This window comes from Natator depressus, chromosome 5 (genome assembly GCF_965152275.1).
Source record: "Natator depressus isolate rNatDep1 chromosome 5, rNatDep2.hap1, whole genome shotgun sequence".
Classification (NCBI taxonomy): Eukaryota; Metazoa; Chordata; order Testudines; family Cheloniidae; genus Natator; species Natator depressus.
This window is the reverse complement of record NC_134238.1, coordinates 24,252,881-24,277,781: the sequence shown is the minus strand read 5'-3', so window position 1 is coordinate 24,277,781 and position 24,901 is coordinate 24,252,881. Positions and strand designations below refer to the sequence as shown.

General features: G+C 44.0%; 1 protein-coding gene across 12 annotated transcripts in view; it reads left to right on the top strand.

The window, feature by feature from the left end:
* Nucleotides 1–24,901, top strand: part of PRLR (prolactin receptor) — a 225,285-nt gene that overhangs the window by 174,744 nt on the left and 25,640 nt on the right. For 11 of the 12 annotated variants that reach the window (XM_074952464.1, XM_074952463.1, XM_074952461.1 and 8 more), the window contains 2 exons: nt 22,590–22,708; nt 23,967–24,099. In XM_074952464.1, the coding sequence (XP_074808565.1) occupies nt 22,639–22,708; nt 23,967–24,099 (203 nt within the window). In that variant the 5' untranslated portion in view covers nt 22,590–22,638. Of the gene's footprint in view, nt 1–22,589; nt 22,709–23,944; nt 24,100–24,901 lie in introns of all 12 variants that reach the window. The other variant, XM_074952469.1, reaches the window with a different exon arrangement.

Genomic DNA, 24,901 nt, shown 5'->3' with positions numbered 1-24,901 from the left:
GAACTGAGTTTAAAAACTATGAGGGAGCTCCTCCTCCCCTCCTGCCACTGGGGCTTCTTGTTAAAACAGAATAGGTACCTAACTGCAGGGGAGGTTCACAGCTGAAAATTGCTAGCAGAGTTATGCACCTCTCTGCAGCCTGGACTTAGGTGCCTATTTCTGTGAGAGAGACAGGGCTTCAGGGCTTTCTCTCAGTTCCCTGCAGGTCAGCTTAGCTGCAACTTTGGTGATTTCCAATGAGGGAAAGTCGGTGTTCTCTAATCCAGGGGTTCTCAAACTGTGGGTCAGGACCCCAAAGTGGGTCAAAAGGCTGGTGTTAGACTTGCTGGGGCTGAGGCCAAAGCCAAAGCCCGAGCCGCAACGCCCAGGGCTGAAGCCGAAGCCCGAGCCCCACCACCCGGGGCGGAAGCCAAAGCCCGAGCCCCACTGGCCAGGGCTAAGGTTACAAGCCCCCTGCCCAGGGAAGAAGCCCTTGGGCTTCAGCTTTGCCTGCCCCCCCACTATCACCCCTTTCCCTCCCCCACCTGGAGCAGCAGGGCTGGGGTGGGCTTGGGCTTCAGTCCCCCCTCCTGGGGTCATATAGTAATTTTTGTTCTCAGAAGGGGGGGTCACGTGCAATGAAGTTTGAGAACCGATTCAGTCTAATCCAATGGTGGTTCAGTTTCTCAAAGGTATTATTCGTCTCTAACCTCCTGTTCCTATGTATGACTTAAATGCAGTGCTGGCATCTCTTATGGACCCTCCATATGAACGTTTAGCTAATTGCTCTCTGGCTGACCTTTTTCAAAAGATCGCTTTTCTCATCTCACTCGGAAGAGTGAGAGAAATTCAGGCCCTTATGTCAGGCCCTCCGTATGCCCAGTTCTTCAAAGTTAAGATGGCCGTACAGCCACCTCCTAAGTTTTTGACAAAAGCTGCATCATCCTTTCATCTGAACCAAATGATACACTTACCTTCCCAAAGCTGCACTGCAGTAGTGAGGAGCAGCATCTTCATATGTTAGATGAGAGAAGAGCATTATTTTCTTAGGCTTAGATGACACTAAGCCCTTTTGAGCATCTCCTTTGCCTTTTTGTTCCATATGCTGATAGAAAGAAAGGCTATGCAGTTTCAGCACCGGGTATTTCCAGGTGGATTGCAGCTTGCATCACAACAGACTATTGGGTAACATAACTTCCTTCTCCAGAAGGGCTCATAGCTCAGTCCACAAGAACACAGTCTAACACAGACATATGTAGGGCTGCTACGTGATCTTCCATACATACCTTTTCAGCATTATGTTATCAGATTGCTTCCAGATATGATGCAAGTTTCAGAGAAACAGTTTTGCAATCACTATTCAGGTAGATCCAAGCCCCACTTCCTATCTGAGCTGCTTGGAAGTCACCTGAGTGGAATACATGTGAGAACTGCTCAAAGAAGAAAGGACAGTTACATACCTGTAGCTGTTCAAGATGTGATTCACACACATTCCACAACCCTCCCTCCAACCCCTCAGCATTGGAGTCTCTGGCCTTATATTCTGGTGCAAACAAACTGAGGAGGATTGGAGTGACGCCGACATTAAATAGCCATGGAAGGGGCCAGAAGGAGGTATACAGCATGTGTGCTTCCCTGACAGGTATTGCTACAGAAAATTCTCCAGGCATGCTGGGTGCGCACACACCTGAGTGGAATACATGTATGAACCACATTTCAAAGAACAAGTTACTGTACATAACCATTCTTTGAAATCTGCTCTCTTGATACAATTATGGCTAGGTATGTATTTAGTTTTTAGTGAAAAGAGATTTTAAAATGTGTTCTCAATGGAAGTATTATAGAACAGTTGGTCCACAAACAGTAAGCACTGGGCAACAGTGATTAAGCACAGGCACCATAACAAATGGAGTATGCTTCAGTGTTGCTTGGAAGTTGGTGGCTTTGTTGTCAGCACTCCCTCAAGTAGTAATACAGATGTCAGGATAAAGCTGCTTTTCATGGTGTTTAGCCATGAGTTTATGAGCCCCAGGCAAACTACAAGGTTCTCATGGTTCTCTAAGAGACAATATTTTGGAAACATTAAATCTGATCCACAAAACAGGGCATCTAATCATCTCACACGTATATACAGTTTTCAAACTTTTAAAATTTCAATAAAAAATGATGAATTGATGTGAGAGTATGATAAAGTTGTGCTATAAGGACAGCACAGTTCCCTACCATTCTTCATGTAGTGACTTACATTGATTTTAGTATGTGTTTCCATGTATATAAGTATCTGTGGTCCATTTGAGATAATTCAGTCTGTTGCCTTTACAGATCCTTCCCATAAAGTTCTATGTTCCATAGTTTTGATTCACCCTTTCACCAATTTATCCCATCAATACTAGCAAGTTTCATTCTTCCTATAGTCCTTGGGGTGTATATAGAGTGGAATGGTTTAAATCAAAACAATTTAAGTCACCAATTTTGTCATGATTTAAATCAGCAAGAAGAAACCTTGATTTAATTTATCAATTTTAATTGGGCTTGCATTTGTATTTCAGTTATTTTCCTAATCCATCTTGTTTCATGTCCTGTGTCCAACAGTGGCTATTACTAGATGCATCAGAAGAAAGTGGCTTTTCTCTTACAAGACTATTGTTTAAAAAAAAAAAAAAACGCCATGCTGTCTAGCTTGAAGCAAGACAGTCTATATCCTGTATATTATAACTGTAGATATTCTTGTTAATCATATGTGGGTCTAATCCTTTTTTTAAATCTTACTAAGTTGTTTCTCACGGTGATATCTTTTTGGAGTGAATTCTACAGATTAATTATAAACTAGGTAAACTCATCACATATCCTTTTATTAATTTTAAATTTGTTGTAAACAGGAGCTCCCACTTGACCCTGTTCCTTATTTTGTACATACTTCTAAAGTACCTTCTTATTTCTGATTATTTGGATTCACAAGCAATGAGGAGTTTGACAGGCTAGCTAAATTTTATCCCAGTTAGAAATGTACAGTGAGAAAGTCCCAGCCCTCATTTCTAGATGTGAGAAAATTACTGCTGCTCATATATATGTGCTTGAAGTACATTTCTTTTCTGTAAAAATGGCATTTTGGTGTTTCATGCTTATTACTTCTCAATAAGTTCTGTATCAAACATACTCTGTTTACAAGTAAACTGATGACTTTCTAGCTGTCAGTTCTAGGATCTGAGTGGAAAACTGGTTCTTTCCAATGGGTACATCATCACCAGTAATAAAGGTTCTGCAGGCTATATTATAACTCCATTTATACCTATGCAACTAGGTTGTCTTTAGTAAGTTTGCCCAGGCATACCTGATTAACTCTTAACAAACTTGTTGATTATGTACAAGAAGAAAGAATCTATCTTACTCGCTCTCTCTTAGCAGCCTGTCCAATCTGCAGAGTTTACAAGAATAGTAAGAATGTTTATTTTCACTAAATTCAGCAGATTACATTGAACACAGAGCATATCCACTGGGTAAGACGGGTCCAGTTTTTTTTTTTTTTATGGAGACACTTTACACAATAGAACACTTTATTGATCACCCTTTACCATACGCACCCTGGCAATATGTTGCCCTCTAGCTCACTCTAGTGGATCATTCCAGTTGACTAATGCTTCCCGGACAACAATTCCTGATAATGAAGCAGTGATACAGCCCAGGTCTCACTCCAGTGAAGCTTATTGTTATCTGTTTTTGTTGCAGACACAGCAGCAAAATGAGGATATGAAACATGGATAGATTTTAAACAGCAGGCTGCAACTTTATTAAACTTTAACAAGGGAGGGGCACTACCCACCCATATTTCCTATGCCAGGTGTTTAACTGGTTCCAGTTGGAGGGTTACAGGGCTCCTTACCATATAACCCGTAGCTACTGCAAGGGTTACAGGGCTCATTACCATATATCCGATAACTCAGGGTAGGCTCTCCTCAGCCTACACACAAGATTCAGCTCTTTCAAGACCTAGCACCCTCCCCACCTCGAGGGAGACAGAGGGTGCAGCAGGGTGGGGACCTCTTCCCACGATGGCCACAACATCTCACCCTATCCCAAGACACCCAGGTCTTTTACTTCTGGGAAATGTTCATTTTCTTTTCTTAACTGTGCTGGAAACCAGCTGCAAGGAGCACTAGTGACTAGCTTGGTCGCTCTCTCCCGCTCCAGCCGTGCGGCTTGATATCACAACTCCTGCCCCATTCCATTCCCTCACATCCCATAGCCATATATCAACATCTTCATCTGACGGAGGTATGCCATCATCCCTGAAAACTTCCAAACAATTGTCACGGATGTCCCTGTGCTGTATCACTGAACTCCTGCTGGCCAGCGGGGTGAGTTCCAAGAATCTGTTGTCCTGAAATTGAGAGAGAGCATTGACAACATTATTTGCTCCTGAGACATGCACTGTGTGAAAAATGATGTTAAACCTTAGGCAGTGTAAAATGAAAGCCCCCAACAGCCTCATTACCAGTGCAGTCTTAGCCATGTGTCAGTTTACAGTATGAACCACAGCTTGTGTTATTGCACCAGAAACGGACATTTTTATTCTTGAAGTTTTCTCCCCAAATAGTGACTCTCACTAGTATAGAAAAAATTTGAGGAAGGCAATGTCCCTTGTAATATCATGAGCCACCCAGATTTCTGGCCACCTCTGCACATACCACTCTCCTTGAAAGTAAACCCCAAAACCTATGCTTCCCAAGGCGTCGGATTGTATCTGCAGCTCCATCTTGAGCAATAGCTCCAAATACCATATTGAAACCCCATTAAACTTTTCCGGGAACCTTTCCCACACTAAGTCTTCTTTCATTTCCCTTGTCATTCTGATAAAATGGTAGGGTTTTCACACTCCAGAGGAGGCAGATGCCAGATGGGCACAAAATGCCTGACTGGGGGCCACCACCTGTCATGCAAAGTTTTGATGCCCCATGACCACCTGTAGTTCCCACAGAGTCGTTTTCTTTGCCCCTTTGGAAGCCTGTATCAGCACCCTGATTGATTCCAACTTCTCTGTAGATATCATGGAGACACTCTGAACTGAGTCCAGGTCAATGCCCAGGTATGTTAAACTTTGGGCAGGGCCTTCTGGGTTTTTTTGTCAGTTGTTCTTCTTCCATCGCAAGGAGGACCTTGAGGTGCTCAGCTAGGTTCTGAAATGCCTGAAGCATGTATTTGCAGTTGCCTGTCACTAATCTTCCTGCAAATAAGAAGTTGTCAAGGTAGTGCACGGGGTGATGCAGGCCAGTCTCATACATCATCACCCACTCCAACATGAAGCTGAATCTTTTGAAAGTGGCACATGACAAGGATATCAGGCTTGGCTTTATCAAAACAGTAATGATCTTCAAACTGAAACTCAAGCAAGTTAAAGTCCCTGGGATGTACTGGTAGCAACTGAAATGCAGACTTGATGTCACATTTTGCCAACATTGCCTCAGGGCCACATTCCCTAACCATGGCTAGCAGAGTATCAAATGACACGTATCTCACTGAACTGCTGGGGGTCAGCGTAATCATTTACCGATGAGCCCTAAGGATGGGACAGGTGATGGATAAGCCTGCATTCACGCTTTGCATTCTGATTTCAAGTTCTCTGACCAAGAGTGGCACCTCATACCCTCACATGGGCTTTGAAAACCACCTGAAAATCTGTTCCGTAAATAAACTGCAACTTTTTCCCGCCGTAAGCCTGTACGTTGACTGGAGAAGGAGCCTTTTCCATGGTTACTGCCTCCGCCTGTAGCATCTCCTGAAACACTGGAACCTTGTGGACCCCCTTTCCTGCTGCCCTGTTGGAGCCACCCTTTTCCCCCGCAACAGAAGAGTGCACTCTGCTGACCCCCACCCCTCATACAGTGGTGTTTATACCTGCACTGGGATCGAAAACCTCTCCTCATTAAATGCAAAAGCACACATTGGCCTTGATAGCTGCATTTTGATAACAAGGCTTTGGCATTGTCCACCTGCTGTCTGTAAATGCCAGCTCGATGGAGTGATAAGGAGTCATATGCTCCAGCCAAAGTTCCCAGTCTGTTTTACCCCAGGTTCCTCTGCTGCCCTTTGTCTAAATTCTCGGTCATATCTTAACCATGCAATCCAACCATGTAGCACAAGCCCTCGCTATTAAGTTCTATACTGGAATGAGGAAATACGCTCTCGGGATACTCACACAAATTATACTCACATAAATGTGAAAGGCTGCAGACAAGTTCTCAAGAGTTGGAGGCATCTTAGGTCTGTGGGTTTGTCCTCATTTTTGAGTATTTTGCCCCCTTGTTTTGTCTGCTTGTCCCCGAACAGCAAGGTAAATATAGCCACAAATTCCCTTTTCCAAATCTTTTTCTTAGCCCCTGTCGACAGATGATTCTTGAGTAAGTGATTGGATCCTGCATAAGCTCTATGGGCATTAGCTGCCTTGTCTCCTGCCCATGTTTCATTAGGAATGACACCACCTGGAGCCGGGGTGAGGTCCCTCTCTAATTGTGCCATATACCTGTGTGGGATTTGAGTCCCACCCCTAAACTTTGACAGTGTTACTTTCTCATCTGAGAGGAGCCCACTCTTGTCAGGCAGGCTATCCAACTTATGGGCCTCCAATGCCAATGACTTTGCCAGTTCTCCCCATATCCTTTAGGTGGTGCATTCTGATGGAGGAGGGACCTGGGCCACCACCCTTGCCCTGAGTGCCAATCCCCTCCTTCATTATCTGCAACCTGTTGGTGAACTCTCACCTCCCTCCCCCCGCTGCATCCTGAGGGTGCCTGTTGGACTCTTGGCAGGTTATGGAAGTGAGGCACAGGCCCAGGGTGGCTCATCCACTCCTTGGCATCCTTGTCCACCTCAGTGAGACTTGGACCCTCACTAGCCTCGAACTCGGACCCTGAGTCCATCCTGTGGACCTCCTGTGTGAGTGGTTCATGATCTCATACCAGGCATTCTTCCAGTTCACCACTATCCTGAAAAAAGAACTGTCCCTGCCAAGGTCCCATATCCTGCCCAGCTGCTCCCCGCAGTGTGAGATTCTCCTTTGATGCCTATGGCAGGCCATTGGTCCTCACCAAAACTCCATTCCTGCAAAGATGGAGCACATCCTTCTCCACAGGGCTGCGATCCCAGGTCCACAATTCCCTGGCAAAGCTGCCCGAGTGAACCCTTGCCCACCTCTGAGGCCACCACTCTCAGTGCCTCCATTAGGACAGGGCTGGGTCCCTGCAGGAGGGTACCCCTACTACCTATGCCTGCTGCTTTGCCCCGAGGGGAGGGTGGGGGGAAGGGACTAGGCATTCTGCCTGGCTCCTGCAGAGCAACTCCCGGAGTGGGCCAGCCCCCACAGGGGCCAAGGAAGGAATGCCACCCTGGCCCCACCCCCAGGGGTGTTGGAACAGTTTTTATAGTGGGGGTGCTGAGTGCCATTGAACCAAACTGTAAACCCTGTATATAATGGAAGCCACTTGAAGTCAGGGGGTGCTGCAGCACCCCCCGTACCACCAGTTCCAGTGCCCATGCCAGCCACAGCTCTGGCCCCAGCCCCCGGCTGAGGCTCCATTTCTGGCTCTGCTCCTGGCTGTGGCCCTGGCTCCTGACTGTGGCCCCAGTCCCTGCTCCACCCCAGCCCAACTCTGCCTTCATTCCCTCTTCGCCACCAGACCAGCTCTGCCTCTTGCCCCAGCTCCCCCCCCCCCATCCCCAGTTCTGCCTCCAGCTCCACTTTCAACCCAAGCTCCTCTGCTGAGCCAACTGTGCAGGAATAGGGGGGTGGCATGGCCAGATTCCAGTACTGGTAAGGGTGGGGCGTGACAGGAAAAGTTTGGGACCAATTGTCATATGTAGTAATTATGTAAAAGCTGTTAACTTTTCTCTTGATTATTTCCCCCAGAAACCTGCCCTATAAAAAGAGTATATTGTGGTGTTTGTAGCTATGTAATTAAAAAGAGATGTCTGTTCAGACAGAGACATCCCTAAGGGGAGGATCTATTAATGGAGATTCTCTATGTCCTAGTAAGGAGGGGAGGATGGAAAATGATCAAATACAGGTAGGATCTGATCAGAAACAGTCAAATGAAAAAAAGAGTCCTATTCAATTACATCACGTAATGGCAGACAGCTAAAAAGTGACAAGTTTTTAAAGTGCTTATATACCAATGCTAGAAATCTAAATAATAAGATTGGTGAACTAGAGTGCCTCATATTAAATGGGGATATTGATATAACAGGCTTCACAGAAACTTGGTAGAATGAGACTAATCAATGGGACACAGTAATACCAGGGTACAAAGATATATCGGAAGGACAGAACAGGTCGTGCTGGTGGGGGAGTGGCACTATATGTGAAAGAAAGTGTAGAATCAAATGAAGTAAAAACCTTATATGAACCAAACTGTACCATAGAATCTCTATGGATAGTAATTCCATGCTCTAATAATAAAAATATAGCAGTAGGGATATATTACTGACCACCTGACCAGGATGGTGATAGTGACTGTGTAATGCTCAGGGGGATTAGAGAGGCTACTAAAATAAAAAACTCAATAATGGTGGATTTCAACTATCCCCATATTGACTGGGTACATATCACCTCAGGACAGATGCAGAAATGAAGTTTCTTGACACCTTAAATGACTGCTTCCTGGAGCAGGTGGTCCTGGAACCCACAAGAAGAGAGGCAATTCTTGATTTAGTCCTAAGCGGAGCATGGGATCTGGTCCAAGAGGTGAATATCGCTGGACCGCTTGGTAACAGTGACCATAATATAATTCAATTTAACATCCCTGTGGCGGGAAAACCACCACAGCAACCCAGCACTGTAGCATTTAATTTCAGAAAGGAGAACTACACAAAAATGAGGAGGTTAGTTAAACAGAAATTAAAAGGTACAGTGCCAAAAGTGAAATCTCTGCAAGCTGCATGGAAACTTTTTAAAGACACCTAACAGAGGCTCAACTTAAATGTATACCCCAAATTAAAAAACATAAGAAAATTAAAAGAAGTGCCACCATGGCTAAAACAGAGTAAAAGAAGCAGAGAGAGGCAAAAAGGCATCCTTTAAAAAGGGAATTTAAATCCTAGTGAGGAAAATAGAAAGGAGCATAAACTCTGGCAAATGAAATGTAAAAATATAATTAGGAAGGCCAAAAAAGAGTTTGAAAAACAGCTAGCCAAAGACTCAAAAAGTAATAACAAAAAAAAATTTAAGTACATCAGAAGCAGTAAGTCTGCTAAACAACCAGTGGGCCCACTGGACGATTGAGATGCTAAAGGAGCACTCAAGGATGATAAGGCCATTGCGGAGAAACTAAATGAATTATTTGCATCCATCTTCACGGCGGAGGATGTGAGGGAGATTCCTAAACCTGAGCCATTCTTTGTAGGTGACAAATCTGAGGAACTGTCCCAGATTGAGGTGTCATTAGAGGAGGTTTTGGAACAAATTGATAAACTAAACAGTAATAAGTCACCAAGACCAGATGGTATTCACCCAAGAGCTCTGAAGGAACTCAAATGTTAAACGGCAGAATTATTAACCGTAGTCGGTAACCTATCATTTAATCAGCTTCTGTACCAAATGTCTGGAAGATAGCTAATGTGACACCAATTTTTAAAAAGGGCTCCAGAGGTGATCCTGGCAATTACATGCCGGTAAGCCTGACTTCAGTACCAGGAAAACTGGTTGAAACTATAGTAAAGAACAATATTGTCAGACATATAGATGAACATAATTTGTTGGGGGAAGAGTCAACATGGTTTTTGTAAAGGGAAATCATGCCTCACCAATCTACTAGTATTCTTTGAGGGAGTCAACAAGCATGTGGACACTAGGAATCCAGTGGATCTTGGATTTTCAGAAAGCCTTTGACAAGGTTCTTCACCAAAGGCTCTTACGCAAAGTAAGCTGTCACTGGATAAGAGGGAAGGTTCTCTCATGGATTGGTAACTGGTTAACAGATGGGAAACAAAGCTAGGTATATATGGTCAGTTTTCAGAATGGAGAAAGGTAAATAGTGGTGTCCCCCAGGGGTCTGTACTGGGACCAGTTCTATTCAACTGACTCATAAATGATCTGGAAAAAGGGGTAAACAGTGAGGTGACAAAATTTGCAGATTATACGAAACTACTCAAGATAGTTAAGTCCCAGGTAGACTGCGAAGAGCTACCAAAGGATCTCTCAAAACTGGGTGATTGGGAAACAAAATGGCAGGTGAAATTTAATGCTGATAAATGCACATTGGAAAACATAAATTAGTTGTTACCACTCAAGAAAGAGATCTTGGAGTCATTGTGTATAGTTCTCTGAAAACATCCACTCAATGTGCAGTGGCAGTCAAAAAAGCAAACAGAACGTTGGGAATCATTAAGAAAGGGATAAATAATAAGACAGAAAATATCATATTGCCTCTATATAAATCCATGGTATGCCCGCATCTTGAATACTTCATGCAGATGTGGTCACCCCGTCTCAAAAAAGATATATTGGAATTGGAAAGGGTCAGAAAAGAGCAACAAATATGATTTGGGTGAGAAGAGATTAATAAGACTGGGACTTTTCAGCTTGGAAAAGAGATGACGAAGGGTGGATATGACTGAAGTCTATAAAATCATGACTGGTGTAGAGAAAGTAAATAAAGAAGTGTTATTTCCTCCTTCTCATAACACAAGAACTAGGGGTCACCAAATGAAATTAATGAATGAGCGACAGGGAATGGATCACTTGATGATTACCTGTTCTGTTCGTTCCCTCTGAGGCACCTGGCATTGGCCACTGTCAGAAGACAGGACACTGGGCTAGATGGATCTTTGGTCTGACCCAGTATGGCCATTCGTATGTTCTTAAGTGTACCGTGCAGCTTTAAATGTAGAGGTGACACTGTGTGTTTCAGAAGCAGCTTCCATTTTGTTTCAGTTCTGATGCAGAATGTTAGAGTCACTATGTATTGTTTCTCAGGATAACTTTGGGTGATATACTGGCCATACTGAAGTCAATTGCAAAATTTCTGTTTACTTCAATTGGGCCAGGATTTTTACCCTTTCTATGTTTTTCCTTAATCTGAAGTGAAAGTAATCTAGACTGAATAATACTTATTTTGATCTTTGAATGTAGCAAATCGTAACAAATATCTGGAGTGTTTTTGTAGGTTGAAGTGGGGAGGGAAATATTAACCACATGTAAGGCTATTGGGTTTTTAACAGATGAACTTAATGGGATTTAAGCACATTTGAAGTGCTTTGCTGAACTGAGGCCTTTGTGATCACATGGGTCTGAAGAAGAAAAGTGTATTTTCCCTCTGTAGCGATGCAACAACTCACCGGTGCAGCAGCTCCTGCTGGTCGTCCTGGGAATTAGCTCTCCAGCCTCCAGATCGTCCTCTGCAGACTGGTGTCCAGCTTGCCTCAGGTCCCCGTGTCCCTCCCAGACTCCAGTGCCCCTTTAGGCCTTGGGGTGCTGCCCCCTGGCAGTACACTCACAGTCTCTGGGTCTCCCCTCCCAAGGATCCCCCACCCTCTATCCTCACCTTGCCTTAGTGGCTACTGCCAGTCACCATCTAGCCCCCGCTCACTGGGGCAGACTGCAGTCTGTAAACCACTCATCATCAGCAAGGAGGGTTTGGACCAGCTGCTTTTGCCTAACCCTGGGCTGCCCCTCTGCAACCCCAGTACCTGCTTCGGGCCTTCAGCAAGGCCTGCAGCCTGGGGGTTCTCCAGGTTGGAGCTCCCCAGCTCCTCTGGCCTTCCCCCAGTCCTGTTCCACTTCAGGTACCTTCTCCTACAGCAGCTAGCCCTTCCCACTCAAGAGCTAGAGTGAGACTCCTCTGCTTCTGGCCCACAGCCCTCTGATAAGGGCCAGCTGGGCCCTAACTGAGCTGTCCACAGCTGTGGCTAGCTACTCACTCAGCTTCCCCCAGCTGTTCTCACTCCTCTTCCCCCAGCCGCAGCCCTCTGCAGGGCTGCTTTTACTATTGGCTCCCCAGGGCAGCCCTCTCCCAGGCTGTTTTAACCCTTTCAGGGGCGGAGCGGGGTGACCAAGCCACTACACTCTCCTTCTCCCTCTCTTTTTAATCTTCTCAGAAGAAATAGTAAAATGAATACTTCCAGTTAGCCACTTGTGTGACCTAGTGTTTACTAATGATATGTTCATGATTTAATCAACAGTTTAGCATTCAGAACAGAAAACCAAATGTGAACTATCTTACACAGTAGATGAAGTTTTTGACTAGAAATCTGGCGAAAATGAAGCAAACAAGCAGGAATGCAAGAAGCTAATGCAAACATCAGACATGAAGAATAGTTAGAGAAAACTATGTTTACGTGCACTGCTACAGACTAGGGACCGAATGGCTAGGCAGCAGTTCTGCAGAAAAGGTCCTAGGGGTTACAGTGGACGAGAAGCTGGATATGAGTCAACAGCGTGCCCTTGTTGCCAAGAAGGCCAATGGCATTTTGGGCTGTATAAGTAGGGGCATTGCCAGCAGATCGAGGGACGTGATCGTTCCCCTCTATTCGACATTGGTGAGGCCTCATCTGGAGTACTGTGTCCAGTTTTGGGCCCCACACTACAAGAAGGATGTGGAAAAATTGGAAAGAGTCCAGCGGAGGGCAACAAAAATCATTAGGGGACTGGAACACATGACTTATGAGGAGAGGCTGAGGGAACTAGGATTGTTTAGTCTGTGGAAGAGAAGACTGGGGGGGGGGGGGGATTTGATAGGTGCTTTCAACTACCTGAAAGAGGGTTCCAAAGAGGATGGATCTAGACTGTTCTCAGTGGTAGCTGATGACAGGACAAGGAGTAATGGTCTCAAGTTGCAGTGGGGGAGGTTTAGGTTGGATATTAGGAAAAACTTTTTCACTAGGAGGGTGGTGAAACACTGGAATGCGTTACCTAGGGAGGTGGTGGAATCTCCTTCCTTAGAAGTTTTTAAGGTCAGGCTTGACAAAGCCCTGGCTGGGATGATTTAGTTGGGGGTTGGTCCTGCTTTGAGCAGGGGGTTGGACTAGATGACCTCCTGAGGTCCCTTCCAACCCTGATATTCTATGATTCTATGAAAACCAGAGGCTTTGTATCATCTGATTACACTAGACAAATACTGCCACCTGCCAGCTATGTTCAGAGGTAACTATTGTTAAAGATAAAATTACAGGAAGGGTTAATCTGCTTAAAAGTCTTGCTGGGACTAATTGGGCTGCGGATAAGAAAACACTACTGATGGTATACAGAGCCTTAATCTGACCAATTATTGGTTACGGCTGCCAAGCTTTTTGGCCAGCTTCAAAATCAGAACTTAAAAAAATTAAATTTAATACAAGCCCAGGCACTACGAATTGCGTGTGGTGCATTTATTACAACACCTCTGTGTATGCTACAGATAGCTTCTGGTGAAACGCCAGTTGCACTATGAATGAATCTAACTTTCTGGTCTAAAGTTAATGGGAACTGCAATGATGAAAGTACCAAACAAATATAAAAGGATTGTTGGGAATTTGAGGCGAACTGTAGAACACGATGTTAGAACTTCACATGCCATTCAAGTTACAGGGGGGTGCAGGAGTTGAACGATGAGGAAAAGATTAACAAATTCAAAACTTAGTCATGGGAAAATTAGTTATGGATGGAAATGGAAATTTACACATGTGGGTTCAGATTTATTTTATAAACTTAAGTGTAAAAATGAAGTGTACCAGCATACAGATAAAAAGTAGTGTTGGTTTTGTCAAATATATACAGATGGATCCAAAAAAACTGAAAACAGGAAGAGTAGATATGGTATATTGTATACCAAAGTTGACAAACAGTACATATAAAAGAATATCTGATTATGTAAATGTAGTTGTCATGACAGCCAAACTAGTAGCAATAATGCTAGCATTAAACTGGATCTGAGAAATATGCCCAGCAGCTGTGGTCATTTTTTCAAATTTCATCTCAGGCCTTATGGTGATTAAAAAGGGGTGTCTTCTTATGGAGATGTGATTTAATCAATAACAATATATTTCTAATAACAGAATTAGTACAGATAGGGATATATGTAGCATTAGCTTAGCTCTCAGATCATATGGGGATAACAGGGAACTAAATGTCAGACAAAGTAGCTAACAAAGCTGTCAGAAATGGAAGGCTTGACATTAGGGTTGCCAACATTGGATTTCTGTTTCCTTAGCACCCCCACCCCATCCCTCCTCCCAATATTATTAATAATAATAATATCATCATTAGTATGAATAATAATAAGCAGTGTTCACCTACATTCACCAGGGGTATTTCTTGCTGCTTTTTTGTACCATTCAGCAATTCTCGATCTTGTTGTACAGAGATGGGGAAAAAAGGGACACCTCTTGTAAAAAGGGACTGTCAGCAACCCTAATTGACATAGAAACACTCTTGAGTAAACAGGAATTCAAAAGCCTAGCACAGAAAAATGTAACAGAGAAATGGCAAAAAATTTGCATTAATGAAAGAGAGGAAGAAGATTTTTTTGAACTGTGCACTAGAGTTGAGGATAATGACATACTTCAGGGCCTGGATAGGAAAAATTAAGTAATTTTGTTTAAAGTATTAACTCACATTTGTGGCTTCAACAAAAATCTTTTTCAAATATATAGATACAAAGATAGACTATGTGCGCTCTGTAAGGTGAAAGAAACAACTGGTCACCTTTTATGGGCATGTAAGGGCTTTGATAAAGAAAGGGGAAAGCTTTCTGTGGAATTCAAACGTCTTAAGGTAACAGACATTACATTGTTATTTAGTACAGACATTGGGGAAATGAAGAATTATTAAAAAGTGTTGTTACACTACCTGAAAGACACAGGGCAGAGCAAGAGAATATAAATGTCTAGGTTTTGAGGAATTATAGTTGTTGGCAGCTATAGACTATTCAGATAAATCTGCTTCACCATAAAAAGGCGGGGGGAAGAAAGGGGTTGCTGGGGAAGGAGTCTGTAGTCATGGGGAGTAGAGGAAGCTCCAGCGGTAAACCCAGAAGCAGGCAAGAGAAGATGGAGAGGCTGGGTAGGAAGGAACCCAGGGAAACAGATACAGGGACAGGGACTAAGCATACTTGGATTGCTGGTTATAGGGTCCCTGGGCTGGAACCTGGTGTAGCCGGTGTGCCTGGGTTCCCCTGCCAGCCACTGGTATGTTGACACAGCCTGAGTTGGAGTTGAACACCATTTGGAGATGGCATTTAGGCAGAGGTCCTGTTGTACTAGTAACCTTGGGGTGGACTAAATGGTGACCTGGTTAGAGGATCAAGTTACCACAAGAGAAATTATTGCAGAGCATGTAGTCCAGCAGAAAGGGGCACAGGTGCAGCGTGAGCTACTTTCCCAGACCTAGACACAAGGAGGAGCACTAGTGGTGAGTAGCAACCCTGTTATGGGGTATGAGGGCAGGATAACCCCAGGTTTATAGCATATCATGAATATTTGTATATATTGCTCAACCTGGCTTCAAAAACTGTGGAGAGACTATTCCTCAGTATGATCCGGGAAAAGGTTCTTAGTTGTATAAACCTTAAATTTACTGTAATAAAGGTAAGTAAAAAAATTTCAAATGGAAGTGTGTTTTCAAGTGGATTTCAAGTGTAGCTCTGATTTGTAGCCATAGGAGCTGACTCCATGGGTGCTCAGGGGCTCAAACACCTACAGAGAAAAAATGGGGGGTGCTCAGCACCCAGAGGGCTGGTCGGGCTGCTGCTCTGGCAGCCCTGGGGCTGGCCATCAATCCTGCCTTTTCCCAGGAAGTTAATGTTCTGCATTATGTTAGAGCAAGTTTTCAGCTGATTCCAGAATTGTACACCAAAATTTGTGCCTGCAACTGATTGCAGCCAAAGAATTGGGCATACATCCATTCTGCATCCTCCTTCCAGCTGTTGAGCAGGACTGCCCTGCCATTCACTCCTCTCTGCCCCCTCCTTCCCCCTCACCTCCCTTCAGGCAGGAGGGGGCAGAAAGGAGCAGCGGGTGGGAGGCACTCAGGGGAGCTGTCTCAGGGGGAGAGGCGGAGCAAGGGCGGGAAGAGGTGGAGTGGGGGCACGGCCCCAGGGGCAGAGTGGGGGCAGGGCCAGTATGGGGCACCCACTGGCAAAACCAAAAGTCAGCACCTATGTTTGTGGCTATTGTTTTTGACAGCCCTTCCTCGACTAGTTTCTCTGCTTCACTATAGTCAGCCTCACCTATTGTTTGTCAGTTTTTCACACAACAGGGGAGAGAAAAACAGCAAAATGGTGGTAGACCCACCTACACAAAAGGGATTTGTGAGACTGCACTAACTTGTTTGCAAAGCAAATCTACTGAGGAAAATAAAAAGGAGCATAAACTCTGGCAAGTCAAGTATAAAAGTATAATTAGGCAGGCCAAAAAATAATGTGAAGAGCAACTAGCAAAAGACACAAAAACTAACAGCAAGAATTTTTTTAAGAACATCAGCCAGTCATTGGAGCCACTGGATGATTAAAGTGCTAAAGGAGCACTCAGCGAAGACAAGGCCATTGTGGAGAAACTAAATGAATTATTTGCATTGGTCTTCATTGTAGAGGATTTGAGAGAGATTTCCACACCTGAGACAACCTTTGTTTAAGTGACAGATCTGAGGAACTCTCCCAGATTGAGCTGTTGATAGAAGACGTTTTGGAACAAATTGAAAAATTAAACAGTAATAAGTCACCAGGGCCAGATGGTATTCACCCAAGTGTTCTGAAGGAACTCAGATATGAAACTTCAGCTGTTAATGGTGGTATGTAACCTATCACTTAAATCAGCCTCTGCACCAGATGACTAGAGGATAGCTAATCTAACGCTGCTTTCTAAAAAAGGGCTGCAGAGGTGATCCTGACAATTACAGGTTGGTAAACCTAACTTCAGCATGAGGCAAATTCGTAGAAACTATAGTAAAGAACAGAATTATTAGATCTATAAATTAACACAAATTGTTTGGGGAAGAATCAACACCGTTTTTGTAAAAGGAAATCATGCCTCACCAATCTATTAGAATTCTTTGACAGGGTAAACAAACAGGTGGACAAGGGTGATCCAGTGTTTATAGTGTACTTGGACTTTCAAAAAGCCTTTGACAAGGTCCCTCACCAAAGGCTCTTAAGCAAAGTAAGCTCATGGGATAAGAGGGAAGGTCCTCTCATGGATCAGTAACTGGTTAAAAGACAGTAAACAAAGGGAGGAATAAATGGTCCATTTTCAGATTGGAAAGAGGTAATCAGTATGGTCCCCCAAAGATCTGTATTGGGACCAGTGCTGTTCAACTTATCATAAATGATCTGGAAGGGTAAAAATGAAGTGTACCAGCATGCAGATGAAAAGTAATGTTGATTTTGTCAAATATATACAGATGGGTCCAAAAAAATTAAAAAGAGGAAAAGTGGAGATGGTATATTGTATACCAATATTGATAAATAGTACATATAAAAGAATATCTGATTATGTAGTTGTCATGACAGCCAAACTAGTAGCAACAGTGAAGACTGCAGATGATATAAAATTACTCAAGATAGTAAAATCCAAAGTAGACTTTCATAGAATCATAGAATATCAGGGTTGGAAGGGACCTCAGGAGGTCATCTAGTCCAACCCCCTGCTCAAAGCAGGACCAATCCCCAACTAAATCATCCCAGCCAGGGCTTTGTCAAGCCTGACCTTAAAAATATCTAAGGAAGCAGATTCCACCACCTCCCTAGGTAACGCATTCCAGTGTTTCACCACCCTCCTAGTGAAAAAGTTTTTCCTAATATCCAACCTAAACCTCCCCCACTGCAACTTGAGACCATTACTCCTTGTTCTGTCATCAGCTACCACTGAGAACAGTCTAGATCCATCCTCTTTGGAACCCTCTTTCAGGTAGTTGAAAGCAGCTATCAAATCCCCCCTCATTCTTCTCTTCCGCAGACTAAACAATCCTAGTTCCCTCAGCCTCTCCTCATAAGTCATGTGTTCCAGTCCCCTAATGATTTTTGTTGCCCTCTGCTGGACTCTTTCCAATTTTTCCACATCCTTCTTGTAGTGTGGGGCCCAAAACTGGACACAGTACTCCAGATGAGGCCTCACCAACGTCGAATAGAGGGGAACGATCACGTCCCTCGATCTGCTGGCAATGCCCCTACATATACATCCCAAAATGCCATTGGCCTTCTTGGCAACAAGGGCACACTGTTGACTCATATCCAGCTTCTCGTCCACTGTAACCCCTAGGTCCTTTTCTGCAGAACTGCTGCCGAGCCATTCGGTCCCTAGTCTGTAGCGGTGCATGGGATTCTTCCATCCTAAGTGCAGGACTCTGCACTTGTCCTTGTTGAACCTCATCAGATTTCTTTTGGCCCAATCCTCTAATTTGTCTAGGGCCCTCTGTATCCTATCCCTACCCTCCAGCGTATCTACCTCTCCTCCCAGTTTAGTGTCATCTGCAAACTTGCTGAGGGTGCAATCCACACCATCCTCCAGATCATTTATGAAGATATTGAACAAAACCGGCCCGAGGACCGACCCTTGGGGCACTCCACTTGATACCGGCTGCCAACTGGACATGGAGCCATTGATCACTACCCGTTGAGCCCGACAATCTAGCCAACTTTCTATCCACCTTATAGTCCATCCAGCCCATACTTCTTTAACTTGCTGGCGAGAATACTGTGGGAGACCGTGCCAAAAGCTGTGCTAAAGTCAAGGAACAACACGTCCACTGCTTTCCCCTCATCCACAGAGCCAGTTATCTCATCATAAAAGATACAAAGGGATCTCACAAAACTGGGTGACTAGGCAACAAAATGGCAGATGAAATGCAGTGCTGATAAGTGCAAAGTAATGAACATTGGAAAACATAACCCAAACTATGCATACAAAATGATGGGGTCTAAATTAGCTGTTAACCCTCAAGAAAAAGATTTTGGAGTCATTGTGGATAGTTTTCTGAAAACGTCTGCTCTATATGCAGAGGCAGTCAAACAAGCTAACAGAATGTTAGGAACAATTAGGAAAGGGATAAATAAATATCATAATGCCAGTATATAAATCCATGGTACGCCCACACTTGAAAACTGTGTTGTCACCCCATCTCAAAAAAGATATATTTGAATTTGAAAAGGTTTGTCTGGCAGCTTGAGAGGGGCTTGGGGGAAGGGAGACCAGCGAGCAGGGAGAGGCGTGGGGGTGGGAAGAGGCAGAGTGAAGTCAGGGCCTTGGGGGGGCAGAGCGAGGGGGGAGCCTATGGGCAGGGGGCAGAGCAAGCGCGTGAAGAGTCAGAGCGAAGGTGGAGCCTTGAGGGAAGGAGTGGAGCGAGGGTGGGGCATCCTTGAGGAAAAGGAAAAGTCTGTGCCTATGTGGTTAGGGATGCAACCCCAGGCTCTGGGTGTCCCTAGGCCTCTGAATGCCAGATGCTGGGACTGGATGACAGGGAATGGATCACTCAGTGATTGCCATGTTCTGTTCATTCCCTCTGAAGTATCTGCATTGGCCACGGTCGGAAGACAGGATTCTGGGCTAAGTGGACCATTGGTCTGACCCAATATGGCCACTCTTATGTTCTTAGCATAATGTGATTCTTGGATAGAAAGTGCTATATTAATTAATTAATTAATTAATTAAATTATGACGTCTTCTAACTAGGTTTAGGTATCATAGAATCTTGTTAATATTTTGGGGTATTATATAAATGTTACAGTTATTTTTTATAGTTTGTTATTTTTAATGTGTTTATTAAACCTATTGCCTTTTCCCAGGAAGTTAATGTTCTGCATTATGTTAGAGCAAGTTTTCAGCTGATTCCAGAATTGTACACCAAAATTTGTGCCTGCAACTGATTGCAGCCAAAGAATTGGGCATACATCCATTCTGCATGCACAAAACTTGAGTTTGTATGTAAACTTAGTGCCCAGCTGATAAGTTTTTGTGCACAAATACTGTTTATGTGACTAAAACCAGCATGCACTCAATTTTGCAGGCTCATTTGGTTGTGTGCCTGCAAAATTGTGGGCATGTAAATTCACAGGTGGCAGCTAAAAATTTATCTGAAAATGTAGACGAAAATTTGCTTTGGGGCAGTACATAGTATGTGTTGCTAGTAAACACATGCTAAAGTCATTATGGATATAACTGATTTTTAATTTAAATATGCATTTAAATTACGTATCTGTAATTTGTAACGTGTTTCTTGATATGGAAAGTAATTACATAGTAGAAATGGAATAATCTGATAAACAACAAGTATATTTCCTGTGCAAACAAGCCAAATCATCTCCTTTTTGTGAGGTGGGGGTCATGAGAGCCCAATTTCCTACCAGATCTACTCAGCAGAAGTGGGAAGGTGAGGCTGAAGAGACTTTGCAGATCTCCCGTTGGATGATAGTTGGCCAGCAGGTGGAGCCTGGAAATCCTACTCTAGGCAACATCTCATGTCATGAACCAATTATATCAGGAGGAACAGGAGGTTTAGTTGAGGTTCCTCTTCCTCTTTTCCTCATGAAAGTTACAATTTAAGTAAGTAGATTTAGCACTACCAGTGATTCCCAATCTGTGTGCACTGTAACCTGTGTTCTGAGAATATGTAGTGGTATGAATGCACTTCACAAATAGGAACTATTCCTTCAGAGCTACGGGGCAGGTTGTCCTCCTACTTACAAAAGTGTAATTTTGCTGACTTCAGTAAAGTTACTCCTGATATATACTGGTGTAAACAAGAAGAGAATCAGCCCCTATCTTCATTTGCATCTGCCATGAAGCCGTATTATGTTTTCCATTGTTTCTTTTGTCTTTGTGATGGGTTTGGGCCCTTTGGGGTGTCACCTGATATGCTGGGGTTTAACTGAGCCTCCCCTGCTCAATCAGCCTATTCTGCCAGCCTGGGTTCCCTTTACCTGGCCTTGCTGGGTTAGACCTACAAGCCTCTTCCAGCCAAGCACATAGGCAGGGTCACACCCAGCTGCACAAAAAGACAGAGATCTGCTCTGGAAAGATTCAGCCTTAGGGGCTCTCCCAACACTCTGGTGCCCACTCCCTTTAAGGGGTACAAACCCAAAGGTTTTATGAAATTTGCCTCCTCCCTCAATGTGGAGGGAGATATGCAAAACTTCTTGCCCCCGCCCCAGTTAGAAATTACATAAACTGGGTTATATTATAAACTAACAATAAGTGTATTAACCACAAAAGGTGAACTTCAAGTGAGTATGAGAGATAACAGACAGAACAAAGTGGATTACTGACCAAATAAAGCAAAATATGCAAGCTAAGCTCAATATGCTTAAGAAACAGGTTACAAAATGTAAATTCTCACCCTAAGTGTTATTTTAGGCGGGTTACGAAGTTTCTGTGATTCAGAATTCCAGTTATATTCCTTTTCAGACTGGACCCCCTGTGGATTGCGCCTTGCCTTCTCTTCAGGTGGCTTTAGCAGTCTTTCTTCTTAGGCAGACAGGCCATAGAGAGGAGGAGTCCCATTTGCCTTCCTCCCCACCCTTAAATAGGATTTACATAAGGCGGGAATCCTTTGTTTCCCAAACTTGACCCCCACTTCCGTTCCAGTGGAAAGTTACAAAAAGTCCCAGGTAATGTTCGGTATCAGGTGCCAAGACCACCTGACTCTGTAGTATCACAGTGTCCATGACAGTGGCAGTATGGAGGGTCTGCAGGAAGGCCAAGCCTTTTCACAATCCATTGTCCTCGCTGATGGGTTACCAGCCCTGTCTGGCTTTTCCATTGTTGTACCTGAAGTTTTAGCAGTGGGCATCACCCAAAGTAGCATAGTTGAAATACAGATACATAGTCGATATTCCTAATTTCAGATACAGAAATGATACAGGCATACAATTTGGATAATCACATTCAGTAAATTATAACCTTTCCAATGGTAACTTACAAGACCCATCTTGCATAAAGTACATCTCAGCTATGTCATTCATATCGTAAGCATATTTACATAAAGAATATGGAGTGAAACGTCACAGTCTTGCTTTGTCATTTAGATTTACTGCAAAATTGAATGCAACAGAAAGAGTGAGTTACATGCACTGACATGGCAGCATCATTTGATGGATGGCAACTGAGGGACAACTGAATTCCAACCCCAACCCCAGCTGCTCAATAGTCATGAGTTAGGCCCCTCAAAATCATGAGATTGGTTCAAAAGTGATGCGAGTTTAAAAAATAATAATGATGGGTTCTTTTTATTTGCCTTCCAGTTTTTGAGCCTTTAGGGTTCAGTTGGGTCATGTTCTCAAGCTGTTCTCTGCAATCACACCTTAATTACTTTTCAAGTGAAAGCTGAGATTCACATGTAATTGCATGAATCTGAGAGCTGGATCTTTAAAAAGGCACCAAATATCATAGACTCATCATCAAATCACAAGAACAGGCCATGCTGTGAATTCTAATTGTTGCGCTGCTAATGATTGGCTGAATGACCTTGAGTAGGATACTTAGCCTTTCTGTGATTCATCTTCCCTATGTGGAAAATTAGGAACTATAACTCTTATTGAATTACAGGGGTGCGGTGAGGATTAATTAGCTCAAGTTTGCAAAGTGCTTTGAACACATAATGATATATACACGCATGCGAAAGACTATTATTAAATGTTGCACATTGTCATATTTTTCAGCTATCCTCTAATCCTACTTTTACCGCTGGAGGAGGAGTAGGCAAACAACATGAAGCAAAACTTGGCATCATCAGTTAGATTTATTTTGCTGCTTTTTCTGAACACAGAGTGTTTGAATGGTAAGTAGAAAACTATACAGCACATTATTTTCCTGAAAGCAGTTTGTTTAGAAAATTCTGAAGATAAATCTGGCTATTCTGATCCTCATTGGAACCTATACAACTTCAAATGATCAATTCTCTTAAGAATTCCTGTAAAGAGATTTTGAAAATGGCTTGATTTACTCTTGTGAAAGTTTTAGGGTCAGTAAGTGATAACTTTAGGGTATGTTTACACAGCAAAGAAAACCCTGTGGTTGGCCCATGCCAGCTGCTTCGGGCTCATGAAACTCGGGCTGCGGGGCTGTTTCACATTGCTGTGTAGACTTCCAGGCTCAGGGTGAAGCCTGAGCTCTGGGACCCTCCTACCTTGCAGAGTCCTAGAGTCCAGGGTGTGAGAGTAGACATACCCTTAGAGGTAGTATTGACAGACACCTGTACCTTCCCCCATAGACGCCGACTTCTGCTCACGCCGGTGGGTGCTCAACCCCCCTCTGCCCCCGGCCCCGCCCAGACTCCACCCCTGTCCCGCCCCCATTCCAACCCCTTCCCCAAAGTTCCTGCCCCAACTCCGTCCCCTCCCTGCCCCTATTCCGACTCCTTCCCCAAATCCCCGTCCTGGCCCCGCCTCTTCCCTGCCTCCTCCTCTGAGCACGCCATGTTCCCGCTTCTCCCCCCTCCTTCCCAGAGCTTGCTAGGCCACCAAACAGGTGTTTAGCGGCAGCAAGCGCTGGAAGGTAGGCAGAGGAGAAGGGATGCAGCGCGCTCAGGGGAGGAGGCGGAGTGGAGGTAAGAGAGGGCAGGGGGGCAGGGAGGGAGCTTGGCTGCCTGTGGGTGCAGAGCACCCACTACTTTTTCCCTGTGGGTGTTCCAGCCCCAGAGCACCCACGGAGTCCGCACCTATGCCTTCCCCTTCATTCTTCTTAGGACTTGTCACCATGAAAATGTGAATAGCAACATTAATGAAAAAGTGGCATGGAAATTTACTGAAGTAATAAGCTTAGAAGGAGAAGGCACATGTATGCAAATTTGAATACACTTTTTTCTTAGAGATTATTCACCAATGTGTTCTTTATTTTAACATGACATGTTTTTAGATACTATTGGATTCTATGTAGAAGTAATTCACACATTCAGGTTTGCCTTTACACAGTGTACTGTATCCAATCTGTGGAATCTGTCTATCATCTCCTTATACCTCACCATCAGTACTACCTAGATGTGTAATGTATGATATTTGTAAAGCTTATTAACTAGGTTGATTTATATACTTCCGCAGAGCAATCAGCTCCTGGAAAGCCTGAAGTTTTGAAGTGTCTTTCTCCAGAAATGGAAACCTTTACTTGCTGGTGGAAGCCTGGCTCAGATGGAGGACTTCCTACCAACTACACTCTGCTCTACAATAAGGAAGGGTGAGAAGCTGTGGATAATTATTCTGTAGATTATTACTTTGCTTCATATATATTTACAGGCCCCAAACTCTCACTTGTCTTTAAATTGCAGGTAATTATCAAATGACAAAGGTGTTGTGACAGAATAGGGGAATATGTCCCTGTCGATTTGTGGATTTTGTTTAGAATGTAATCTTTAGTATGGCTTTGAGCGTTCCTTTTGGTAGCTGGAACTTGACAATTAGTGGGGAACCTGTATTTGGAAAGCTGTGACAAAGCCATCAACATTGAATAACTACCCTGGAGAAACAATGAGGTTGCTTCAGCAGGGTCATTGACTTTGAATGAACTCTCTGCACAGAAATCTGTCTGTGGGGAGAGGGCTGACATTCCCCTAGTCTAAGCACATGGCTGCGAGAGCTGTAGTTGGTCCCCCTGACCAAAGAGAGACAGAATCTGTTTTTTAAAAGGGTGTTTCTCTAAGCAAAGGGAGTAATTTAATTGCCAGGAACAGAGGACACAACCAGTGGGAGTGCTTTCTCTAAAGGACTTGGACCAAACCCAGGGACTCACAAAAGGGGATGAAATGAGGAGTTTGTTTTCCATAGATCTGTGTGTGCATGTTTAAGAATTCCTTTGCTTTACGGCCACATTGTCCAGTGCTTAATTTGTAATGAAAGAGGTGCTGAAGCTCAAGCAACTAGGTGCGAGGGCTCAAGGAATTTTTTTACTTTTGTAACTGATATGGCAAGCCCAGAGGTGCCGGGGCTATGAACTGCCAAACCTAGGAGTGCCGGGGCTCAGCCCTGGCAAGTCCTGGCAC